Source organism: Plectropomus leopardus, chromosome 9 (genome assembly GCF_026936395.1).
Source record: "Plectropomus leopardus strain MGB_pleo_1.0 chromosome 9, ASM2693639v1, whole genome shotgun sequence".
Classification (NCBI taxonomy): Eukaryota; Metazoa; Chordata; class Actinopteri; order Perciformes; family Serranidae; genus Plectropomus; species Plectropomus leopardus.
The window spans coordinates 21,441,578-21,463,648 of NC_142184.1; the positions used below are offsets into that span (position 1 = coordinate 21,441,578).

Below are 22,071 nucleotides of genomic sequence, written 5' to 3' on the forward strand. Positions count from 1 at the left end.
TGGATGTGCCAGCTCTTGCAGCCTCCACCTATACTTATCACCTATTATTATCATTATTATTATTATTATTATTATTATTATTATTATTATTATTATTATTATTATTATTGCTATATTTTATTTATTTATTTTTGGTACAAAGTGGTTGCTACTGATGGCAACCAAAGCCCAAAAATTGGTGGTCAGTTTCTCAGAATGCTATATTTAATATTTTAAGGATTGTGTGCTGTAAATGGGTTTAGGTTATTAATGCAATAAATTGTGTAGATGTCTTATGGACATTCAGATAATTAGATATTAAGTAATAGACCATGTTGTAGGTACTTACACTTACACTTAGTGCAGAGTGTAGAAGCTGAGGATGAACTTCCAGGTAATGCGCTGATGACCGACTGTAATTAGCAGTTTGACTGACAGTTTCCTTGTGACCATTTCTACTGTCTTGCGTTCTGCCTCAGCACTAACTCCACACCTTGCTTTTCCAGCCAAACATTCAAAACTAACCAAAGAAATCAGCATAGACTTTCAAATTGAGGCAGCATGCACTTGTAACAATTCCCCTTTGTCAGCTGAGCGGTCCAGCTCAATGCTGATTAATGAGCTGGGGTCAGAGTCTCCCGGGGAGGAAGCCGACATTATCTCCGATACTGCGCTTGTGGGAATTTCTGAATGGAGGTGAAGTCAGGAAAGGCAATCAGTGTTAATCACAATGAAAGAGCACACACTTTGATCTCAGTTCCCCTTCCTTTTTTCGTTTGTCTCACTGGGGAAAAAATCCAGCAGAGACTAGTTAGGCCATGTTTAGTTTCTTTTCAAGGTTTTGACTATCATTACGGGCTCATGAATAAAACATGACCCGTAGTTTTTGTGAGGCTGCCTATTCCAGATTGATGCAGTGGATGGAAGTACTCAAGTTTTCCAAAGATCACACAATAGCAACCGTGGTGGAACAAACACAATAATGGTGATTACAGTGATAATGAAGATTATGGTGCATCTATAATGGATGATGAGGTCCACAGAATACAGGGTTGTGTAAATTATCTTATCAAAGTATATCTTGAAAAAACACAGAAAATAGAGGAATCATCGTGTGAGGAATTGGTATTATTTTGTTTTTACAGCTCTTGTTTCTTCTTAATAGTCATATCTTTCCTCTGTGTGATGTTCAGTCAGATCATTAAGCCAGCTCCAGCAACTCATTATGTGACCATTTGTGAAATTACTCTGCCTTTATTAGTTTTTGTAGCTTTCTGTGGGATGCGTTTGTGGTTTTGACTCTGCTGCTGTGCTGTTAAATCTTTAAATAAAAATGGTGCTTAAAAACAGTGCTTTGGATGTTGTTTGACCATAAGAAAATTTATGCTCTCTCTGTTTCATGAAATGGAATAATAAAAACCATATTAGTTCGAATGTTGCCAGGACAATAAAGGTGTATTATCCACACTGTTTTGGGTTTCATTTTGTCACAGCTCTTCTCGGATGAGAGGTAGAGCAGAGAGCACAGTGAAACCTGGTAGAGCCTTATTAAACTGCAGCGCGGAGTTTTCGTGCCCCTCTTTTGTTAACAGCATCCTTTCCTCCATTCATCTGTTTCAGGACTCAGATTCACTTCACAGTGGCCATTGATTTCACCGCATCAAATGGTGAGTGCTTTCACTAACATCACCCTGTTCTGCTTCCATTTCTCATCTGATGTATGACTACAGCATTTTCCATAAATCAGAGAGGGTCTGGAGTTTTCTCCCTGCCTGTAATGCTTTATCTTGTGGCTTGTAAAACTTTTTCTTATTGAAGTGTTCCAATGGTAAACAAAACATGCAATCATTTTTAAAAGTGGAAAGAGAGGGCAGACATAGCAACAGTGGTTATGAACTGAATGTAGAAAAGATAAAAAGGTATCTAGTGCAAAGTACACAGCAAACAGTAGGTTGTGCATTTAAGGGCATGACATGCATAATACAAATTATAGTTCAGATGATATGCACATGTGGATGTGCAAATGCAGGGATACACACAAAAACAGAATCAGTTGAGTAATTGAAGTTAAATCCAAATAAACGGGAAGAATATCTAGCATTTACATCCATCTCTGTGCTGTGTTATATTTCATTTTTCAGTTTTACACTTCTTCTCTACTACATCTCAGAGACAAATATTGTACATTCAATACAAGATGTAAAATACTAATACATTATTTATTGTATTATTATAGATTAAGTTACCCTACCAAACAGTATAACAAATAGTTATAATTAACCCCCGTCTAACAGCTGCAACATTAAGATGACTCTTGCACATTAAAGAATCAATGTAGTCATATAATGCTACTTTATATTATTCTGAAATGGACCATTCTGCATAATGAGAACTTTAAGTATATTTTGATGCAAGTATAGCTACTCTACTTAGCCAAACTTTTGAGTGCAGAACTTTTACTTTCAACAGACTTTTGTTACACACTAACTAGTACCTATTTCAACACTGTGGTGCTCCTTTTACTTTGAGGAATACTTTGCTAATTTTTAACAGTTTAGAATCACAACAATGTGGGCAGCATGTTTAAATGAACTTTAATAAACTTCTCTCCATCTTACCAGCTCCCAGATCTCCCTGCTTATGTTTTTGCTAAAATTTTAGCTGGCTATTGGACTGCTGCTCAAACTGCAGGTTTATACTTAACCCACCACAGAAACAAATGGTATAGACGTGCATCGAAAAAGAGACTCACCATTCTCCCCCTATCGCAGACCAAACTCTGATTTTTGCAGCAATTTTATATCTGTGACTGCTTTGTCTATTTTTATGCTAAAATGTTTACAGAAATATAATTTAGCTTGCTGTTTAATTGTAATTCAAGATTGTTGGTCACTTAGCCGGCAGCCATATTGTTTCCTGGGGAAAATTTCCAAGTTCGTATTACGTCACCCCCCAGTGGGACTGTGTATTGGTCTGGTGTGGTGCAGTGCGTTCTCGTAGTTTTCTAACCTTTGAACCTGTGATTGGCACAGCCCTTTGCCTCTGTTTTCTCTGGTCATGTAGCACCAATTTCCAAAGTATCTGTGTCTTTCTACTGCATAGACAGCCTATTTAAAAATAATAATAAAAAGTCTTTCTAGTGATGTGCTTCTTTAAGTAAAAGGTCAGTGTATTTCTTCCACCACTGCAAATGTTAATCTGTGGTTTCTGTGTACATTCAGACATTTCAGCAGATAGTTCTGAATGTGTTTTATTATCTCTGCTCTTCCTGAACTGCATATAATTTTTTTTACCCCCACTGATACATGCCAGTATAAAAGAGAATCCTGTAAACTTATATTTACCCAGACATTTTTAAAACATCACTGTATCTTGAACAAGAACATGTAAGCATAACCAGGAAAATATAAATGCTGCATTCCAGTATTGCTAATAACTGAGATCGTCACATCAAGCCCAACATCTGATTCAGAACATCCAATTTAGTCCCAGTTCACTCGTGTTACTGCGGGTGCAGCTGTCAGTTCAGCCTCAGTCTGACGGTTTGCATCACTGACTCTGACTTCTCTTGTCTTGGAAGGAAATCCGTCCCAGTCCACTTCACTGCACTACATGAACCCGTACCAGATGAATGCCTATGCCATGGCCCTGAAGGCTGTGGGAGAGATCATCCAGGACTATGACAGTGATAAGATGTTCCCTGCTCTGGGATTCGGTGCTAAGCTGCCCCCTGATGGGAGGGTCTCCCATGAGTTCCCTCTGGTGAGTAAACTATGGGGTTATATCAGACAGCTTGGTTGTAATTCATCATCAGTGTTGTTGATAAAGTTAATCAGACTCAATGTGAAAATGAATGTTGCCCTCCCAGTGGAGCTTATCTTTGAGTCTCTCCAACATGTATGGATAATACGTGTTTTCATGTGCAATATGGATGTGTGCATTTTGAGATGAGTGCTGCTACACCTCTGACATGCATAATTCAGAGTGAATTTCATTTACCTTTTATAGTGCAAATTAGGTTCTGTAAGGCTGAAGGATTCTTAAATCAATTTGGCTTCTCTCTGCCAGCTAATGTGCTCTGGCTGCTACATAGTACAGCCTAATGAGGAGTCTGTCTACTGGGTAACGTCTGCATCACTCCATGTTTCCATTAAAATTTGCAAATTAAGACTCATCTTACCATATAATTGAAGCCTCATTCTTTCATGCTCTAGTCTTGTAAGTGGGTTTAAAAGTAAAGTTGGAGTCCTGGGAGAAATTTTTGTTATCTTTGGTATGTTTGGTTAGAATTGTACCTTGTAGTGAAGAATGCTAAAGTTTGACAAGCGCAAATCTGGAAGCAAAGAATTTTATCAAAATATCATTCAGCCCTTAAAGAGTAACTTCACACTACTCCATCTTTTATGCTGGAAATTCACTTCTAGAGGAACCTCTTTGGGTTGCAAGAAATAAGTCAGATATATCCTACAAACTCCTGATCACAACTGTGTGTGGTCAGGTGTGGTGTGCTTTATCATAATCGCTGCATGTTTTCATCTAGTACAGAAACCCAGATTTGTCTTTAGTCTATCTTAGCTTTGACTGAAAGCAGTCTAAAGCCTCTTTCACACATAGTTCTCTGTAAATTATTAGGATAACTTTTCACGCACCGCTAATCTGTCGTACAATACAACATTTCTAAGCGTTCGAGACAGCTGCCTATCAATGTCTCCCTCTGCAGGGACTGAGAGGAGCTGCCTTATTTCTCAATCTATCAAGTTTCCAGACGTTCTTGTAAAACAGTTTGTTTGCAAACAAAAGAACTTCATTGCTTGTAGTTATTGAGTCATCTGCAATAGCATATGTGTAAACTGCAAACAACTTGCACATTCAAATATGTCATCAGTGCAGTCTCATGGCTGGTAGGCTTGCTCTATGGTAAGGTGTCTTTCATCAGATGGAAGTGAACCTTTACATGTTTTTTGAGCAACATTACTGATTTCATTCACAATAGAGCCATACCGGCATTTTTCCTGAATTTTTATTGGGTCTGTAAAATTGTCAGCAGAGCTGTTATTGAATGATGTGGAAAAAAACATGCACTCTTGGTCAATCTTCATCTTGATAAATAATGAAATAAATTTTATGAGCCACAATTGATCTCACATGAATATATAGGTTTAATGACAACATAAATCAGACCAGAGAAGCTCTTGGTTCAACACGTACATGGACAAAGACCAACCAAAGAAAAAGAGCAATGATTCATAGTGTAATTCACAATCTTGCAGTGTCTTATCGTCCAGACATCCTGGAGCCTCCTCACATGCCTGCATGTAGACAGTTAAGGCCACTAAACCACCAAAAGTTCCTAAACCATGACCATGGATGAATCATACCTTCATACAGTTACTATTAAGTTACTATTATAAGCTAATGTACACGGTATGATAATTGTCAACTTTTATATTACAGTACAGCATAAAACCGGTATATCATTGCAACCTTAATGATAAGATTCAAACACTTTCATATTGCATAATTAATCCATGACACTGAATATTGATGCCTGCCGCTCTTTGAACATGACCCCATACAGGAAAAGCTCCTAAATATTAAGTGACAAACTTCAAAGCAGTCTTATTTACACCCTGTTTGTTTTGTATTTAATACATGTGGAAACTGAAAACTGGATGTTGGATGTATTTTTTGACTTTTTTTAGTCTATATTTGTCTTTTTTAAAAATGTCTGTTCAATGCATGATGGTGGTTTTCCTGCAGTTAGTGAGCATAGATTGAACACAACTTTTTAGGGTACGTTTTGGGATAATCTGAGTGCAAAATAAAGGGTATAATAACTAGAGATTCAGAAAACACTACAAAGCACACTATATGGTTGACTATGTATTGAATATCTAATATATCTGATCTTTGAGCTTTGCTAAGCGACACATGTTCAAGATTCATATCTATATCGAACAGCGTTGGGTACCGAAATGGCTACTTTAAAGGGTACCAACCGGATTATGTCAGTAGTACCAATTCAGGTGAAAAAGCGATCCATGATTGGAAAAGAGCAGAGGAGCAGAAGTGCATTTTAATGTACTTTGTCACCCCTGCAGCTTGTTCATAAATTATATTTTTGCTATTACAAGCAAAATAAAGTATATAGACAAAAGATACCGCTGGAAACTGCTACCTTATTACAGGCACTGGAACTGGTTCCATTTTTAACTCAAATGTAAATGTTACCCAACCCTAGTGAAGGCAAAAAGTATTGTACTCCATTCTGATTGTGATTTCTGTATTGCTCATGTTTTGTTTTTGTTTTTCCCAGAATGGCAACATTGAAAACCCATACTGTAACGGCATGGAGGGGATTCTCGAAGCTTACCATCAAAGCCTTAAGACAGTTCAGCTGTATGGACCCACCAACTTTGCTCCTGTCGTTAATCATGTGGCAAGGTACCAGAACAAACATCAGTCCCAGTGAACATCACAGAGCACCACCGTCCTCTCTTTGAAAGTCAGTCTGTAAATAATCCTCGACAGGTAGACACGCCATCAGACGTATTAGGACAGTGAGTGATGGTTTCTCTGTGATTTGGGCAGAACTAATGAAGGGAAAATAAACAATCTGCTGCCAAGCGGAGATGAACAGAAATGGTAATCAGGTGTGTGTGGGACTAGGTATTTCAGAGTGCAGGTGCTACATTGGTTTTTGGATGTTGAGCGTGGCAGGGGGGCTGCACCACATGATTTATGTGGTCTTCTCCAGATTGAAACAGTGGTGAAATTACCATAAGGCACAGGTGTACACTGTCTCACCCCCAGTCTGTGTTTTGATACTGGACTCTTGGACTCAAGCTTGGATTTAGGTCTCAGTAGTGCTGACTCATGAATTGGCTCTGACTTGAATATTCATGACTCACACTTGGACTCAGGTTTGTACACTGCAGACCTGAACTTGAATTTTTGATTAGTCTTCTAGCATTTACTTGTATTTCAGTTATTTTTTTGTTGTTTTTTTTAAACTATTGTAGACAAACCCCCACACACAGCTTACAAAATACTTTTCACTTCTAAACCTTCATCAGCCAACAGGTTTGTGACAAAGAGAAGATCAAGTTAATAGTTAACTCTAAGGAAGATTTTCATGCTCAATAAAAAAGTGGCACATTATGGGTTTGAATAGTCACGGTTGAGACTAAAAGATGACTCTTTGTACAGCCTCTCTTTACATAAAGTGTGCAGTAAAACTCAAATACTGATGAGTATTCACAAAGATTACTGCAGTGTTTTGATATTCAGAACAGGTGAAATAGGTCCTCCAGGAAACCAACGATGAAAAGATTGAAATGATTCTTGGCCTTACCAGAAACAGATCTTAACATTAGCTATTGAGCAGAATATGCAGTTTTTTTTGGGAGATGGAGTTTGATGTTTACATTCAGTGTAGAATTTGCAGCACAGGCAGAAAACTGGTGTGTTCATGGAGACAGACAATGAGCTTAAATGGATAAAGGTGTTGATGCAAAATGGGAACTGTATATGAGATATACAGTATGATGTTAATAGGTTAAATGTCCTACGGTTTTAGTCGATTTTTAATCTTTAAAATATAGACTCTCCATAAACCAGTATTGTTTTAGGTGCTGAATTACTGTATTACTCTGCTAATGTGGTCCAGTGCCTCCAGTGAGCACGGCCCACATTGTTGTACAGCAGGCAAGGAAGACAAAGGTCTATTTAATCTCCTCAACACCAGTCATCACTCTTGCCCCTGTCACTGATCGGCCACACTCTTTGATTAAAATGCCAGCGCCTCAAAGTTCAATTTACCGATTTGAAAGCGAGAGCGCGGGCTGACCTCTGACCTGTCCTTGGCTTTCACGATGATCTGCCATGTTTTTCCTCATCTCGCTCATCAAGTGTGGTCAATCGGGTGCAAGGCAATCAATAATGCTCTGAAAGAATAAGACTGCAGCACTGCATAAACAGTTTAATAAATTATTCATAGAGCAGCCAGCGATGGGCGATTGAAACTAGGCCATACTCGCTGTGCTGTCTCTGATGGGTTTCGTAATCGTGTCTGGATAGACCTCTGAGACATGAAGAGCTATACAACGTATTGCACTTCTTTACATGTCTATATTAAGCTTTTGTGTTGCACGGATGGCAGGGGGCAGCTTTGTGTCTGAAAAACATGCTTTTTTGTTTTTAATCTCTGACACAGTGGTTGGCGCTCTGCTGCTCTTAGACTCTCTCAGTGGCAGTTCAAACCAATCTCAGAGTTTTATGTAAATCAATGAACTTGTTGTCTGCTGTTTTCTACCTTGCTTCACTTTAACACAGTCTGTGTGGTCGTAAACCGCTCCAAGCTGATGACTCCTCTGTTGCAGGTATGCAGCTGCAGTGCAGGACGGGTCTCAGTACTTTGTTCTGCTCATCATCACTGATGGCGTCATATCAGACATGGCTCAGACCAAGGAGGCTATCGTGAATGTAAGTACTGCTTCAACACAACCCGCAGCATGTTCACCTTTATCTCTCTCTCTCTCTCTCTCTCTCTCTCTCTCTCTCTGTCTGCCTCTGCATCAGCATTGCAGGTGCTTTTAGCTCGCTCTGTCGCTTCTCCCAGACTTTCTGTTACTTTTAAAGGTTTATCAGCCTGTAGCTCCGGATTTGAGGATTTATGGGATGTTTTCTGCTCCACTTGTCTCACCCCCTGTGCTCGGATGCTCTGTTTGTCCAATAGGTTTCCTTTTTATTGAGACCCTCAGGAGGCTGAGGGTCTCAGCTGAGATTCACTCTCAGGTCAACAGGTTTGCTTTATTAGAAGCAATGGTCTTACCCGGCACACCATCTGAGGCACAGCAGCACACTGCTCTGACCCCCAGCAGACTGGGTTTAAAGGGAATTTGCGACTGTTAATCAAACCATTCGAACAGCCACACCTTCCTTTTAAGATCTTGTCTGCTGCTCTGCACTGCTTGGCCCGAACCTGCTGTGTCCTGCTGCCACCTCTCGCCTCGCGGTCTGGACCTGGCTACACTTTCCTCTGCCCACAGTGCAAAGGACTGAATGACCTGCTTCGTTTGGCATTTAGCCTTTGCCCCGCAGAGATGAATCATAACCAAAGAGTTACAAGCAACATCTCTGCACTTTTTGTTTCTTATTTGTGCTCTCTGATGCTGTGGTGTATCTTTACAAATATCTTTAAAGATTACACAAAGCAGATATCTTTTGATGATGTTACAAATACTGCTGCTGACTAAGCCAAACCAGCACATCATAGCCTTCAGTGACTAATGTGTCCAGACTTCTAACAGGACAGCCTCTGCTTCTGGGGAAATCTTTCCTTTGATGTTTTCCATTTAAGCTCTAAATTTCATTTCAGGATTTTAAATAATAAAAGAGAGTCTCTCTCTGACCTGGCAGGCCAAAAAAAAAAAAAGTTGATTTGTGCCCAGGTATTGGAATATGTCTCCAGGTGTCAATTAGTTGTCTAGATAGGACGCTGCCTCAACCAGTAACTCCATAAAACCCATTAATATTTCAAAATTTAGAGACGCTTTAAGAGCTGCACTTGTCGTAGTTAATCTGTCCACTCAGAATCAACACAGCAAACATTTCACCTGTTTGTCTGACTTCAGACACTTACTGACCAAAAATAACCTGCAGGTTATTTACAGATTGCAATAAGAAGAGATACTCTGCTACTGAACGTACTTATTTTATCTCATATTATTTCTTATTTGACCAAAATCCGAATCAAGTCAGCAGGTTTAGATGTCTGTTATCAAAGTTAACTCAATTCTGTCTTACAGCTGCAATAACTTTTCTTTTTCACACTGTTCTCATAATTGACCTGCAGTCACTACCAACCTTTGCCGTACCGCCAAACTTTGCTTGAACCTAAAAGAACCCAGAGGTTACATATGCTCAGCTTGATTGGGGGAAGTGTGTATAAAATGATACTTGAGACATCAGTTCTTTCAAACTGCTTCGACTGATTTTTTTCTCGCTCACTTTTTTTCAAGTTACCTAAAGACATGAAAATTTTATTTCCAAGTTTCTAATTCTGTTTCCCCAATTAATGGATGGATTTTAAGAAGTTAAATACCAGCACTGAGCAACCTCACTGCTGAAGTTTTAGTACTTGCACTGGAAACATCTATCTAACAATCTAGAGTCAATCCGCTCTCCTCTTGGTTAAAGGGATATTAAGGACCTTTTGAATTTGTTGTATGAGGTGCATATGCATTATCAGTGTATTACATACAGTAGATGGCAGTCAACATGCCCCCAGTTTGGAGAAACAGACACCACGGAAGTACCACCATGGAAAATGAGGGCAACAGCAAAATGCATTTTAGCCACCAAAAAAACCAAGGTTTTAGTGTATGCTATGTTTTGAGTATTTTCAGCGCTTAAACTTTCCATCAGACAGACCTTTCTGATTGGGAAAACATCAGTGGCCGCAGTCCCCCATCTATGCTTTTTGTCAAAGCCACCAGACTCTATTGATAAAAACAGTAATTTTAGTTTGCTGAATATGGGAGTTGCTGGTCTACCACTGACTCAATCGATTAGTTTGCTTATATGGTTTGTGACTTTGGTGACTCCAAAGTCTCATAAAAGTCTTACCCAAATACCCAAATAATACAAACAAACAACTGATGGAGGCGGCTATAGATGAACAGCTCCTTTGTTTAGGGATGTTAAATTGCTGTTTTTTCTTAATGGAGTCTGGTTTTGAAGAGAGTGATATAACAACTTCAATTCCCCATTGGAAAACACTGTCTGACAGCAAAATGAAACAGTGAGAAAATTCTAAATATAGTGTACACTTGAGCTGATATTGATTTTCTTAAGGAAAGTAGAGGGCTGCTGCCCCCATCCACAGCAGTACATTAAGCCTCCATGTATAGGTACTCCTGCCTGCTTCTCTAAACCTGTAGGTATGCCAACTGACATCTTCTGAATGCAATACACAGACCTCATACAAACTGATAATCCAAGCTATCCCTTTAATGCGATGTGTAAAAAGTTGGTATTGTGCTTTTAAAAACTCAGTCAATAGTTTGTTATGAGAACAGGTGTCTGTCTGTATTGTATTTTTGTGCAGTGAGAGGAGGATTTGCTCCTGCAGATTGATGGAGTGAGATCCCCTGAGTGACTTTACAGTACAAGAAAAGTAACAAATTGTGTAGACTGAATAATTCAGTTCTGGATACAGAATCTGATCTGGCATTTATAGGTATGTGCTTGTGTAGTGTTCTGGTGCTGGAAATGGGCAAACAGAATGTATATATTTAGTGTGAGAGCAAGAGGTCACAAGGAAGGGGATGGACGGAGAATAATGATAGAGAACATGGAAAGGATGGTCCTCCTCAGTCTATTTACTCCTATCTGTGACAGGCCTCTACCCTCGGGAGGTTTTTCCAGGAAAGCTGACCTACTTTTACCCCTGTAAATGCATTTCTACCACAAGCATATATCATTCATTCATGCCAGAGTGCTCACATTCTCCACACCAGGACTGTGGTTCAGACTCATGCAGTGGACAAACCTGTGCACCACAAACAGTGTGGAAAGTAAGTCTTACTAAATCTTTATTATGTTGGTTAAGGTTTTGTTCAGAATGGTGCTAAAATCAAATATATATATTTTTCCTCTCACCTTTAGGGCTACTTATCAGTCTAGATCTTTTTGATGTGAGTCATAGTGTCAAAGATATTAGCTGTAGAGAAGTCTGCGTTCTCTCCAACAAAATGGAAGATGGCACTCTGCTTGTGGTGCTCACAGGGCCAAAAAAATACATTTGAAAAACTCAGCAGCAGTGTCTCCTTCCAAAAATCATGCCCTGGTTCCTCAAGATATTTCATAGACCTTGTTGTGAGCTGTTGAGGGAACTTTTTTATTCCACCAATCTGTTCCCCCTCACACAGAAGGAATCTACTCATGGACAAGAGGCTCATGCTCGTGACAGTGCAGGATGTAAACATTGAGAGTTGTAACTTATGCTAGTTCAGTGGTTCTAGGTGAGCTAGGAATATGCACACTTTGAACAGTTGGTGGGTGTAATTTGGTAGAAAGCAAATGAAACTGCTCACAACAAGGTCTGTGGATTATCTTGTAAGACTGAGTCATGAGTTCTGGAGAGAGACTCTGTTGTTGAGTTTTTCAGATCTATTTTGTTCTTTGAGTACCACAAGCCAAATGCCATCTAATTCCATTATATTTAAAAAGGTAGACATCACTACAGCTGATATCTCCAAATACCAACCCTGCAACTCGCATCAAAACAATGAAGATAGATAAAAACCCCTACAGGTATGAGGAAAATTTTTTTTATTTTTTTTTATTTTGGAGTGAACTGTCCCTTTAAATAAGGAGGACGTGTGAACTTATCTGCTGATGTTAACAGTGTGTCAAACATTTCTATATGCAAAGATGATTCATAGATAGTGTTAGACTAAATGATGTGTGTGTAGGATGATGTTTAATGGATTAAGTGTTTGACTTTTTTCATGTTTGTGCAGGTTATCTGCACTGTTTTATTTTCATTGTTAACATAAAGTGAAGAACATTGTGTTCTTTGACTTATTTGGTATTCCACATTGTAAAAGCTGTCTGTAAAATGTGTCCACTGTGTAGTAGTTTGCTAAAATGTTCTATTACATGCTGGCTGTTGTGAGAACCTCGGGGCTCGTGAGCATATTAATGTATTTTGTATTTACTCTCAGTCCCTGGCAACCGAAACTATACAACATAATGTGAAAGTGAATTGAAAACATGCAATGTATCACTTATGTTTATCTTGTTTTATCTTCCCCATTGTTGTTTCTGTTCTCTGGATAAATGTGCGGGCAGATTAATAGTGACTTGCAGAATGAGAGAAAAATACAAATAACTGGTATTGTCACCTTGACTGACTGTTTGTTCTTCTTGTTCACGACAGGCAGCTAAACTCCCCATGTCTATCATCATTGTCGGAGTCGGCCAAGCTGAATTTGATGGTAAGAACAGTAATTAAAGAAACCAGTTTGTGGTCTGTTTTAGTCAAATGTTCTTTTTTAGGCGTCCCCCTCCTAACCATAACAATTATCGCACAGTATCATCGGTATGAAAATACACCTTTTTTTATGAGATTATTTTAAAAACCTTTTCTCTGTAGCTATGGTTGAGCTGGATGGTGATGACATCAGGATTTCCTCGCGGGGAAAGTTGGCAGAGAGAGACATTGTGCAGGTGAGACCTTTCTAATGCTTGTCATTTGGGGGACACGGATCATTTTCTAAAGGCACAGTGGTTAAAAAGTCATTTTTGCGCCATTAGTGGCCATGCTTATTGAGGCGATGTTTGTTTTTATTATCAAGATATTTTACCAGCTGGTGGCCAGATAGTCTTGAAATATATGTTGTAGTTCAGATTCTGACAAATCTTTACTCGTACACATTGAGTATCAAAACATAAACATAAACACATATCCAATTAGCACATCACAATTAAATTTACTGGACACATTCGTGCTCTCCAGAGGATGAACCTAATTTATGAGGTTGTTTTTTTTTAATCTACAACCCACACTGAAATCCAAAATTCAACTTTGTACACAAGAAAGCAAATAAATGGATTTCAAAACATTTACTGTGCATATTTCTTCATTTACATAGGAAGAACCACTGTACCTCAGTGACAGTGTGTCTTAAATTGTGCACCACAGTCAGGATAACATGTTAACCTTTCCAACATGAATTCTCATAATCTATTTGCAAAGTGCAAAGTTAGATGAACACATTGATGCTGAAAAGAGGGAAAACTAACCCCTGAGTTTTTAATAACTCTGGTCTTTTCTCCAGCACCAGTGCCTGGGAAGCTTTAGCATGCTCTGGGTAGCTTCAGTACTGGTAAAAACTGGTTGAATTATAGTGCGTTAACATCTAGGGGCCATGACGTAGGTACAGAGCCCATGCATATATCTCTATACTATGTGTACCTCCTTAAAAATGTAACTGTATATCAGGTTTATGGTGGCTACATACATCTTTACTCAGCGGTTAGATTGAATAGTTTGAAATTGTGATTTGTCAGTCCATATTGTGTTCAGTTCATTTTTCCGTGATCCAAAAAAATCAACTATCACAATATTTTTGACCAAATACCTCAATATCAATATTGCAGCAATATGGTAGGGTTGATTAGTGGTGCCTTGACAAAATATTTAGACTGTGATTTTTGATAAATAATAATCAGTAATGTGGATGTAATGACTAAGTGGATTAAGGCAAATAACAGAACAGTCTGGTTAAGTTCAGACTGCAGCCTTTAAAATCAGGAAAAGACAACACTTACAATATCACGATTTCCAAAATATAAGACAATATCATGATATTATTATATTGTCATGTGTAATGAGGCTACAGAAGGTCCTTAGGCTGTTAGACTTGTTGCAAACATCAGACTTTCCACAGTCATGGAAAACCTGGAAAAATCATAGAATTTGACAATCACATTTTCTAGGCCTGGAAAAGTAATTAAATTAGTCAAAAACATCAAAGTTTTGGAAAAATGAAGGAATTTTGCTGTGTGCAATGTATTGTCACAGTGATCTACCATGAATAACCCTCCAAGTAATGTAACATAACGGGATAATGTAAAATAGCACTGTGGACATAACTTAGCAATAATAGGCATCGATGTGTGACATTTTGTTTATTATCACAAACATTTCTTCATTTTTCTTCCCATGCTCCATCACTCCTTTTATTCATGCCAGCCAGCTGTAATTTGAATCGCCCTGAAGTTTGTTTTTTCCTCCCACGTGCTGACCCTTTTCTTCAAGAGCACCTGCGTGTTTTCATAGACTTTCATATGTTAACGACAGTCGTCGAGCACACCACCATTTCTTTTTCATATGTTTGAATAGAATTCAAATCTGATATGTTTAAAAAATGCTGCGCAAAGGGGCAAGATTTTGTTTTTACTTTTGAAGTGTGGGTTCTTGAAAAGTCATGGAAAACTTTTAAAATTTTGTCCATGAAAATGTGTTGAAACCCTAAAACATGATGCGTTCTCCTCTTAAAGTCACACATGTCTTACAGTTTGTCCCGTTCAGAGACTACATGGACCGCACAGGCAACCACGTGCTGAGCATGGCGCGGCTGGCTAAAGACGTCCTGGCCGAGATCCCTGACCAGCTGATCTCCTCCATGAAGAGCAGAGGTATTAAACCTAACCTTGTCCCACCGGCTTACTCACCTGGCGACCACCCGCACACCAACCCCGTCTGAGCCCCACACACAGCTTTGTGAGGGTTGGGGCAGCGTCGTAAGAATGGCGGGAACCTGCCTCCACTTTGGGAAAACGGAAATGAGGCCCTTTCATAAATGTTAATTCGGCTAAACAAAAAGATGATGAGACTCCATTTTGTTTTGGAGAAATGTAGCTGCTTTGGGTGAACCTGCTGATGATCAGGGAGTCTTTTTTTTTTCTCTTGGAGAGCTCGAGGATGAGAGCGCTGAGGGGAGCCCGGTGTAGAAGGAGCCTTTAGTTGTTCGCTGTCAAACCTGTCAAAGTGGTGATGTAATGGATAACAAGTAAACCCGTAGAAAGAGCCTGTTTGAGGGCATAAATATATTAGAATGTGACAGTGTGTATCATGTTTGTGATACCTTTTGGAAATCGGTGTGCATAAACTAGGAAATCATGTGTATACTTATTTATTTATTTAATTATTGCAGAAATGATTTATTCCTTTGAGAGGGGTTTAAAGGGAGGGGGATTAAAGTCATATTTTCCCTGTAGTTTTCCATCTTATATTTTGTGACCAGTGTCATGAAAAAAAAAGAAATCCCCATTTCTACTTTGATAAGGACTGTAATATAAAAGCATGTGATAAAAACTATTCAACAGTTTATGACTAATTTTCACTGATGGATAATTTTTGATTGCAAGCAGTTATGTAGAGGACCTGCTGTGAGCTGTTGCCATACTGATTTTCCAGCACCATGTCTTATACGTCTTTCTAATATTTATAATAACAGAATGCACTAGTGTCCAAATAAAAAGCACAAAGGTTATAGTGATAATAAGCTCAAAACCATATTTTAAAGGAACAGCTGCCACGATGAAAATAATGGAAAGCACCCCACGTCGTCTTTTCAACGCAGCTTTAACATTATTTTAAACAGCAGGAACAATGTTTACAAGGAAACGACTGTCCTGATATATTCAAAATAACTTATATTTAGCATAAAAACAGTATGTTTAGAGAAACGGATGAATAATTCAAAGCACATACTTGTGTTCCCTGTTAGTATGCAGAGAGATAAACTATAAGTCATGCTGCCATATCTTGTTCGTCATCTCGCTGTTTGTGTTTCTTTCGATTATATTTCTTGTGGTTACAGCTTATTGTCTGGGATTTCGCTCTGACCTTAGAGACAGACTTTTGAAAGATTGATGTCAACCAATATTCACTTTCTTTTCTTCCTCCTTAAATTGATTTGCTTCCCCTGAATGAAAATGGAACAATCACAAATCTCGCAATGAGATATTTTGGTGTTGAATTTTTAAAAACATTTTTTAAGGAAAACAATAACGGATTGCACAAAACAATACAAGTCAATTTTCTCTGATTCATTCAGTGTCTTATAAATGTTTTGTTTTCACTCTTTAAAAATAATTGAGTGTTCCCAGATAGAATTGTTTTACACTAATGCACAACAGCCCTGTTTTATAACAAAACATTGGAATGCCATTTTACTACATGGGATACAGTTTAACAATCATATATATATATATATATATATATATATATATATATATATATGTATATGTATATCTCATATAATCACATTTGTCCTCTGCATTTCGTTTCAGTGACTGTGTAAACATTTTAAAGACAGCTGTGGCCCAGTTGTGTACATCTTATCAATTTATAATGGCCATTATTTCCATTAGTATCTCTCAGTCACTCAATATCTCGATCCAAATGTGCCTATTATATGGAAACATATCCAAATTCAGTTACCCAGGTGTTATTCTGCCAGCAGCAGCAGGTCTCGTGTTTAAGACGTACACACAGAAAATGTTGTTGGTGATAAAACTGTTGCGAGATTACAAGACTATTACACGCTGTCTCAGCCAGTGTCCTGTACTTTTTATACTTACAGCTCTTCACTAATGATCTTTGAAATAATGAGAGTGTCACTGAGCCTTGTTGTACAATATTCAAAGTCAAGACTTGTTTACAACTCAACTGTGGCTACTAACATTGCCTCAAGGAAAAAAGTAAACATTCATGGGTTTCATTAAGAAGTGAGTTTATTTCGGATTCGTTGTGTTCGTACATTATTCAGTCTTGTTTGCTACTTTAGGAGAGTTTCGTTGAATGACATCGGAGAACTAACGTTTACAAAGAGTTGTTGTGTTGTTCTCGGAGAATGTGAAGCTGTTATATTTTGTTTTGTGTTGAGAGCAAATGTGTTTACGTAACTCATGTTGCTTTACGGTCTGTGTTAGCTGCATAATGTTCTCTGACTCCCATTGCTTTAGTGCTCTCTGAGAGAAGATATTGTGTGATGATACTGCAGAAACTCAGTCCAGAGGCAGTGAACTCCTTCTGTCACAGGCCCCGATCCATATTCAGCTGTTTTTTTTTTTACTTCTTCTTTTTTTTTTTTTCATTAGTGATGACTTTTTTTCCCTCAGAAGACAAAGCAGTGTTTAATCTGCTGCCGGATTCACTTGTTCATCAGAAATTAAATGAGGCCATTAAGTTTAGTTACATAACACACACATACACACACACACACACACACAAATGCCAGATTACCTCTATGGAAAGCCATTCAAGCTAAAAGGATATCATGAATATATACATTGTTATGAAATATATTTAAAGAAGTATTATGGATTATTAACTTATATAGCTGATAGATTTACTGTGCAAGTAACCTTGCTCTCAAAGTGGTTTATTTTCACATTTTATTTTTTAAAAGTTATACTCACAGAAAATGAATGAGGAAGAGTACAGTTTGTTATTAGGCAGGCATGTTAAGTCAGCGTCCGCATGCAGTTCATATACTGTGAGTGTGATTTTTAATGTCTGTGAGATAAAATGAAAACGAAGAGTTGGGGCCGTATGTTGTGTGCACTTTTTTTCATACACTCTTAGAAATAAAAGTGCCACGTAGGGTTCTTCAGCTTGCTCCTAATTGAGAGTCCTCTCTGGTTCCTGATAGAACATTTATATATGCTCGACACTGAACTCTTTTCTACCTCTTTTCTAACAAATTAGCTGTGGTTCTTGAACCAGTTCTGTTCAGGATTCTTGAAATCCTTGGTGCTATCTATAGCCAGCCTGCTTTTCCACCAGTTATGAGTAGAATCATTGTAATCAAGGATGTGACATCAGAGGATGGCATTACAACGTGCGCAGCAAAAGTAAACAGTAGTCGCAACATTGTGGATGAGATTGCTCACCTCTGAGCTTTTGTTTCGTTATTAAAGATATTTATTTTTAACCAAAAGTCAAGCATGAACCAACTATTACTGGGACCACTGCATGCTCTTATTTTTCTGAGGATTACTTGATTTCTCCATTGTTGCCTTCTCCGTCCTCTCTTTCCAATTCGTAGATCATGACGTGCCTCTGATGTCGTCGTGGTTTGTACTTCAGGTCAAGGAAAACCTCATATTTTTTGGCTTCAGCTGAACTTTTCAGGTTCTGAGCCAATTATTTTTGGTCGAAATGCAGTTCAAAATTGGATGCAGGAAGCAGACAGAACCAGAACCATGTTAGTGGAAAAGTGGTATGGAGTTCTACCTAGAATCAAACATAAAGGGATATATACCTAGAACCAATTCTTAAAGGTTCCACAAAGAACTTTTCCACCAACACTGAACAGGTTCTGTTCTGGTTCTCGCACCTAATTTTGAACAGTTTGCAGCATTTTGACCTGAAATAAATTGGTTCAGAACCTGACAAGTTGGTTCTCAACTGGAACCAAACAATCGCATGTTTTTCTTGACCTGAGGTGCAAACTGTGATAACATCGGAAGATGTGTCATATTCCACAGAATGGAAAAAGATTATGAAGAAGGCATGAATCGAGACTTAAAGCAAGACATTGTCAGAAAAAAGAGTGTGCAGTGGTCCCATCAACAGCTGCAACATGCAAGTTTTTTGGATATAAACAAATATTTGTAATAACAGAACGAAAGCTCGCAAGTGAAAAATGCCATCTGCCATTTTGCCACTAGTGTTTATTAGTTTTTAAATTGTTCAGTGCCTTCCCGATGATTACACTACCTTAATTACAAAGTTTTAACTCAAAGCTGCTGAAAATGAAGGAGGTTCACGAGATAGCACTGAGCTTCAACTAATCCTGAATGGAAGCAGTTCAAGAACCAGAGCTTATTTGGTGGAAAAGAGGAATGAGAGGCTCTACAGAGGACCGTACTGTCTTGTAATGATTCAACCCAGAACCCTCTCTGCGGTTTTATTCTGAATTTTTTCACCTTCTGAAACCTCTTTTACACTGAACAAAAAATGCTAACAGCAGCTAACATCTGGCTTTTTAACGGGTAAACTGACTCTTCAGTATTCACAGATATTTATTGTCTCCACCACCAATTGGCATTGATGGAAACACAACACTCGGATGAAGGTCCAAATTTTAGCCACTAAACCGTGACATGCAATGACGAGCTGACACAAATTACCAAGCAGTGCTAAAACTTAACTCCAACTTAGTCTACACCGAGTTTGAGAGAGAAACTTAATAAGTAAAAGACGTAGAAAAACAAGTAGCCACCATGAAGCTCCTCCTCCATGCTGCTGTCTATTGTTCACCTGTTTATTGTTTCAGGCTTGTCCTTAACGTTGGACGTGACACACCAAAACAACCCACACACACACAAGACAAACTGGTCTGCTGCACTCTCTCGCTCTGCTCTGTTGGCAGTGGGAAAGAAGTCTGAAGTCCATTTTTAGTGGGTTTAAAAACCTGTGTTCACATGCTAATTTGGGTGTAAAAGGGCACTAACAAGAACCTACCCAGGATTTTCACCAAGAACCCTTTCATATTCTAACAGTTAAATTTAGAACCCACCAAGGCGGGGTTCCACCAAGAACCCTTTTACATTCCACTGCTTATAGATTTAGTTTGACAGTTTAAAGTGGGGCCAAGGAAAACACCTTCAGCAGGCAAAGGAGGACCATAAAGGGCCAGGGCTGATGTGGTCTAGTGCAGCCCATAACCATGGTAGTGAAACCCTCAGTCTCACAAAGAACCCTCAAGGAACCCTTTCTTCAAAAAAGGTTTCTTTGGATAAAATGGGTTCTTAATGGATCCCATAGTCCTACAAAGAATTCTTTCTTCAAAAAAGGGGTTCTTTAGAAGTGACTGGTTCTGGGTGTAGAACCTCAGCCCTTCAGAGGGAACCCTCTTGGAACCTTTATTTCTAAGAGTCTTCATATGTGATGTAATTATTACTAAACAAAATAATGTTTTTTCCCGTTAAGAGTATAATAAGCTAAACCCTTTTTTCCCTTCCTTTTGTAAGATTTCCACCACTGGGAAATAATAAAATTACTACCATCAAAAGCAAATGAATAATCAATAAATATGAAATGAGCACAGTAATGACACTTATGCAATTGTGAAACATTAAATTATTATGAAATGTATTTTTCAGTCTAAAAGATGTCGTTCCAACAATTCAATTAGTTCTTTTCTCTCGGTGTAAATGGCCTTGATTATCCCTTCATTTTGAATTTTCTTTGAGGCTGAACTCTAATTATGTACATAAGCCCCATTTTAAGAATATTCAGAGCCAAAATGTGTTCACTCATTGAACTTGGCCTCTATAGACGATGTGCATGTTTGTGCCAAAATGGCAGAAAGTTTGTTAGTCTACCTTCATTTCACCCAATTAGTGCATCTGCCATGAGCTTCTTTGTTACTTGGGGCGTTATTTAGGCATAACGTCATCTCTCGCATGTTGCATCTCTGGTTTCTTTTCATTCTGTTCCTATGAGACACATACTGTATGGGTTCTTCTTGCCACTGCTCCTGTTTTATCCCAGGTTGTTTACATACCTCTCTTGGTCTCTGACTTGCATGCTGAAAAATTTCCAAACCAGGTGTTGGACATGATATTGTCGTCATACTGTGGTTTGTGAAATGCTTTGTAATGGATTGCCTTAACTGAAGATTAATAAAATATTGACAACTTTGGCAGAATGCAAGATGGGTTTTTTTTGTGTGTTTGGTGACTAATGAGATAGAGAGAGTAACATGGAACGGTAACTTTGAACAATTTACTTTAATAAAGTGCTCCATCAATTTACATGTGGCTGCTATAGCAATTTAGACTTACAGTGGAAAATTTAACTGATTTAATAAGAATGAAAATGGATGCAGCAGATCCAGTTATTTTCTTGTTTATTCAATGCATTTTACTTCTTTGCTTCTTTGTTAAAACATTAACTGTAATGCAGTTGAGATTATGATGTGTTATATGAGTAGCAGCTGATGTAGCCTCGGCCTGCAAGTGTCAAGCAGGTATGAGCAGGAGTTCTGGTACGATCACTTCTGTCAAACTCCAAACCCCTAGATATTTTTTTTCTTTAGATTTTCAAACTCGTAGCATCAGATCACAAGATTTTCCTTCTGAAGCCACAAAAGGCTCCATTCAACCTTTTTTTCATATATCCAATAGTCCGCTAGAACTGTAAACCAGTCGTTCAACCTTTCTCTTGTCAAGGACCCCTAAATATTTGAAAATAAAAATGGTCACAGATCCCCATTTGATAACCATCTGAAAAGATTTTGGTTGTTAAATATGATTAAAAGTAGAATTCTGTATTTGTCAACTATAGCGGAGGAAGTAAAACCTATTTGATCATAGCAGTCAGTCTTATGACTTTAACTTACACTGGGTTGACCTCTACATTGAATTAGATAGCGAAAATAAACAATTCACCATTTTTCTGCATCCTCCTGGAACTCCCTCAATGACCGCTGGTTAAGACCCACTTAACCCACTTTTTGTTTGTTTTAAATCTGATTTAATATCACACAGCATATGACATCT

General features: G+C 38.3%; 1 protein-coding gene across 2 annotated transcripts in view; it reads left to right on the forward strand.

The window, feature by feature from the left end:
• Positions 1-21,223, forward strand: part of cpne5a (copine Va) — a 96,097-nt gene extending 74,874 nt beyond the window's left edge. For both annotated transcript variants that reach the window (XM_042491462.2, XM_042491461.2), the window contains 7 exons: positions 1,600-1,646; positions 3,560-3,741; positions 6,296-6,423; positions 8,361-8,463; positions 12,926-12,983; positions 13,142-13,215; positions 15,069-21,223. In XM_042491462.2, coding sequence (XP_042347396.1) covers positions 1,600-1,646; positions 3,560-3,741; positions 6,296-6,423; positions 8,361-8,463; positions 12,926-12,983; positions 13,142-13,215; positions 15,069-15,257 — 781 coding nt within the window. In that variant the 3' untranslated portion in view covers positions 15,258-21,223. The remainder of the gene's footprint in view (positions 1-1,599; positions 1,647-3,559; positions 3,742-6,295; positions 6,424-8,360; positions 8,464-12,925; positions 12,984-13,141; positions 13,216-15,068) is intronic.
• Positions 21,224-22,071: the final 848 nt, after the last annotated feature.